At 40.4% G+C, this 4338-nt stretch overlaps 1 protein-coding gene across 5 annotated transcripts in view; it reads right to left on the bottom strand.

Annotated features, from left to right (window-relative positions):
• DPY19L4 (dpy-19 like 4) overlaps positions 1-4277 on the bottom strand; it is a 32611-nt gene extending 28334 nt beyond the window's left edge. For 4 of the 5 annotated variants that reach the window (XM_009638346.2, XM_035893866.1, XM_035893865.1 and 1 more), the window contains exons 1-3: positions 3660-4277; positions 1244-1351; positions 152-276 (exon numbers count right to left, since the gene is read on the bottom strand). In XM_009638346.2, the coding sequence (XP_009636641.2) occupies positions 152-276; positions 1244-1351; positions 3660-3747 (321 nt within the window). In that variant the 5' untranslated portion in view covers positions 3748-4277. Of the gene's footprint in view, positions 1-151; positions 277-375; positions 440-1243; positions 1352-3659 lie in introns of those variants that run through there. The other variant, XM_035893863.1, reaches the window with a different exon arrangement.
• Between the last annotated feature and the right edge of the window lie 61 nt (positions 4278-4338).

Raw genomic sequence — 4338 nt, 5'->3', positions numbered from 1 at the left:
GCAAAAAATAAGAAAGGCTACATCAAAGACAGAGGCCCGAGTAGAACAACATGGGCTTCTGCAAGCAAGTAGTTCCAACGTGACGTGGATCAGTTTTGATTTCAAGGACACAATTTGGCTTTTGTTTCAGTAGTTTAACTCTTTTCTTTACCTGCCTGCTGGAAAACCAGAATTTCCGTTCATGATATGTTGAGAGGTACACAGCATACATCATTCCACTAGTGACTGCCGCAAGACAGCCAAAGAAAAGTTTCGCAAAACGCTGAATTAACATATCTGAAAAGGGACAGTGAAAAAGCTAAAATAGCCCAGAGGACTTAAAAACAAACAGAATGCCCTAAATATGACTCAGTTCTGAACAGCAAGTGAACTTACTGGCATCAGAATTATCACAACATCATCAGCCCAGGTACATCGAGAACTGGTTTGTTATTCCTCTCCTGCAGTTTTCTTTCCCAGATGTTACCACTGCTTCATAGGACTCTCAGATAAAATACTCACACGCTACACTGCAAATTTCTCTCCATTCTAGTAAGCTTCATTTTCAAATGAATTCCAAGAAGGAGAATGTCTACCAAATAAACAGAGCGAACTCTAGGTATTACCCAAACCACCACAAACTTCTTAAGGACATTAACAGGAAGAGGTGGCAATACCACACCTAACATCAATACTGACACATTCTCTTCTCCATTCTGTTTTCAAATATAAGAGGAAGGAACCAATCTGAATTTTACCAAACTCATTCAATGGATGTCTACTTCACCTGTAGCTCCCTCAAGTTAGTATGTGCTTTCAACATAAAAGTTTTTGGTAGCTTGGTGAGCACTTGCCTAAAATTACACCCGGTTTTAGTTCTGTTCCTTGAAAAGCTGTAAGGACTTTCTGTCTGTTCTCGTTTCAGTAACATTACTTCATGCCTTTCAGCTTCCCAACCAAAAGATCTCTCCAGGTGCAGTTAAAATACTTATTGGTACTCAAATAGAACCAACAGTGAAAGTCTTAACCCCTCTGCCTCTTCCCCCCCAACCTGAAACAATCCAGGACTACCATTTTACTCTGCAATACATAAAATGTCATTATTAAAGAATTCTAATGTGCATGCCTGTTTTTTCTTGAAACATTCAAAAACCTAATTCAAAATAAGTCTGTTATAAATTACTGTGCTACAAATATCTCCCCATAAAATGTAAAAGAATCATGAAAAAAATATCAGAAGTTGGCTAAAAATTCTGTAGCTTACATTTTGGCGATCTTCCCAGTTTTGAGTTTTCTTTGTTTCTCTCCTCTGGAGCCATTTTGTCAGATTCTGTGCAGTTTTGCTTCTTTCTCTGTCGCAGGTCTGCTGCCCCTGAAGACATTTTTTTGAAGTTATTGCAACACAATACCTAAAATCACACTCTGAGAAATCCACACAGCAGCAGGTAACAGCCAGTTATGGCTACTGATTCAATCCCACAGCAGATACATTTGACAAAAAGGCTCAAAGTATTTCATATGCCTAATTAAAATAACAAGGTAACAACACATAAATAAGTCCTGGTGTTATTCCTTAGAAAATCCAATAGTTTTCTCTTGAGGCCATACTCTGGGATAACACATAACCCAAACTGGAATCTAACTGGTTTACTCCATGGCGGATGTATAACACAAATGAAAGAAAGCGATAGTTCAGGTAAGTGGGTAACAGAGACTGGGAAAAATTGGTGCCAGTTTTATTCTACTTTCATCCAGGTTTTATGCTGCTATAGTACGGTAGTGTACCAGGCACATGCCTGTAATACAAAAACTGGGCTAGTCTGTTACTTTTAAATTGAGCTGCCTGTAATTCATACAGTGAAAGCTTTTATAAAGTAAACTTAATATTACTTTTTTCCTGCTTCCATATCTACCGGAACTAGGCAGATTTATGAATTTTTAGTCTAATTAAAAAGCCTAGTCTGCTAGGCCGCACAGATCACATCACAAGACTTCTTCGTCTTCTGTAAACAACAGCAGTTTGAAGCCCTGGCCCATTTATTTTAAAGTCTGAAAGGCAAGGAGGATAATTCACAGAGTGCAAGTCTCCATCCAAAAGACTCATTGCAAAAAATCTGTTATAATGACTATATTAAAGATTACATCCGTGTGTGATGAAAAGGTTTAACTGTAACTCATGCTCCAGGATTTTTAGCTATCCAGTTTGATCTACTGTCCAACACTGCTTGAAATTTTGTTGCCACTGTTCTCCTCTGGACTTAAACCAGGTCCTTCATAAAGCCATTCAACTTCCAACTTGAAGTGTCAATCTTCACATCCCACAATAAAGCTTTTAACTACTCTGGCTGTGTATTACTTCAAGTCTAAATTGATCTACTTTTAAGTCCCAACTATTAGCTTTAATAGTTAGAAACTAGAGATCGTAACATAAATAAACCTTTAAATGGTGTCTGCCTGTATCAGGACACCTGTATTTGTGTTTTAACAGGAATTTCAAAGCAATTTATGAATTATTCTGAGAAAACCAAGATCTCAATTATAACATTTTTCATTGAATGAACAGAAAACGTCTATCTTCTTAAACAAGACAGGAATTGGAACGATATTAAACAAAACATGGTTTAGGGCATTCAATATCACATTTATCATTATGTCAATGCAAAATGAAATCTACACCAGTATCTCTTCACGACATGTATCTTAAGTTAATCAGCATAGCGAATACCAAGTGCATGGCAATTAAAAATCACTTGTACCACACAAAATAAAATGCAGGGAAACACCCCTACATCACCAGAACAGGCAGATATGTGCTTGGAAAGACAACTGTCATCCAAAGGAACAGCAGTGAGAGCACGCACTGGAGGAAAAGGCATTTATTGCATTTTTCTGGCAGATAAGCAAGCCACATGGGAGGTGTAAGACACTTAAAAAATCTAGAGTTAGCAGCAGTAATAGAAAACACCCAAAGAAAGAACAACTTAAAATTCTAATTCTGAAGCAACTACATCTCAGTCAGCAAATGATCTTCACCTCTTTTGAAACCTTCACCTTTTTGGAAGGCTGCTCAACAGATTACCCCACTCAAAGCAGTATTAGAGAACGATCCAAGTATGCTACTTCTGTTTCATTTGCAGCTGCCTCAAACAAGAAAAACGCTGTTTCCACTTCTATGAATCCTTTAAATGGGGTGAAATGAAAGTCAAACAAGGTGACAACTAAAAATAATCTACGATTTTGAATTGACGACACAGCCCCTAGTACCTCTCTATCCAGCAAGCAATTTTTCATGAGATTGCTTTCTAGTTCCCTCTAAGTTCCCAGTACATTTTATTTCAACTCTTGTTGAGACAACATGCCTTCCACTTATTTTTGTGTATCTACTGCAGAAACACTTAACTCTTTGTTCCCATGTGCCACTATATTAATCCATTTTTTGCCTGCAAAATAAGCACTGCAAAAAATAAGTCTGCAACTGCTGTCCTCTCATCTAAAGAAGGACAAAGTAGAGCTCGGAAACGTTCAGAGGTGGGCCATGAGGATGATCAAAGGTGTGCAATGACTCCCATACACGGAACAAGGAAGCAAGTTGAGGATGCCTTGGTCTGGAAAAGATGACCAACAGAAACATGCCAGAGCTAGTGAAGTGCACAAACAGGCTGAATAGAGCAGTGATTCACCTTCTTTTCTAATACTGGAACACGAGGTTATCAAACAAACCCAGTGAGTCAGGCTAAAAGGAACCAGTTCATCGCACATCGCCTTCATGTAGATCACTCATACCCAAAGAATGTTCTGTAAATGAAGAGTTTACACAGACTCAAGAGAAGGACACGTTCATGAAGGACAAACAGCCGAAGACCACTAAATACCTGGAAACCACATCCAGCTCAGAAAGATCCCCCAGCCGTGAACAGCTGGGAGGCTGGAATATGTCACGGGACAATATCATATATTGCTTCTTTTGCTCTTGCACTTCTCTGGGTGCCTCCTTACGGTCATGTTTCTGTTGGTCTCCCCAAGAAAACTAAATGCCATCTCCTAGTCCTCGCAAGGGGGGGTTAGCACAAAAGAGACCTGGAGAAAAATGACGGTGTGGGGCGCCACAAGTGAAAGGAGAGAGGAGACGACTAACACGTACAAACGGGGAAAGGGAGGGGACGCCAAAGGAAAAGCACGCTCACGGGAAGCACCCACGGAGCGGACGGATGCTGCCCCGGGGTGCACTGAAGCAATTCCGGGCGAGGGAAGAGAAACAGACCTCAAGCTTCTGGGCTCCCATCCACCCACCCTCCTCCGGCTTGGTGCTGCCAACGATGGACAGCCCGGGGAGGGGAAGAGGAGGCCTCCTCAGCGGGG

Source organism: Egretta garzetta, unplaced genomic scaffold (genome assembly GCF_000687185.1).
Source record: "Egretta garzetta isolate BGI_Z169 unplaced genomic scaffold, ASM68718v1 scaffold154, whole genome shotgun sequence".
NCBI classification, from domain to species: Eukaryota; Metazoa; Chordata; class Aves; order Pelecaniformes; family Ardeidae; genus Egretta; species Egretta garzetta.
Note: the sequence above shows the minus strand (reverse complement) of the source record. Positions and strands in the feature narration are given on the sequence as shown.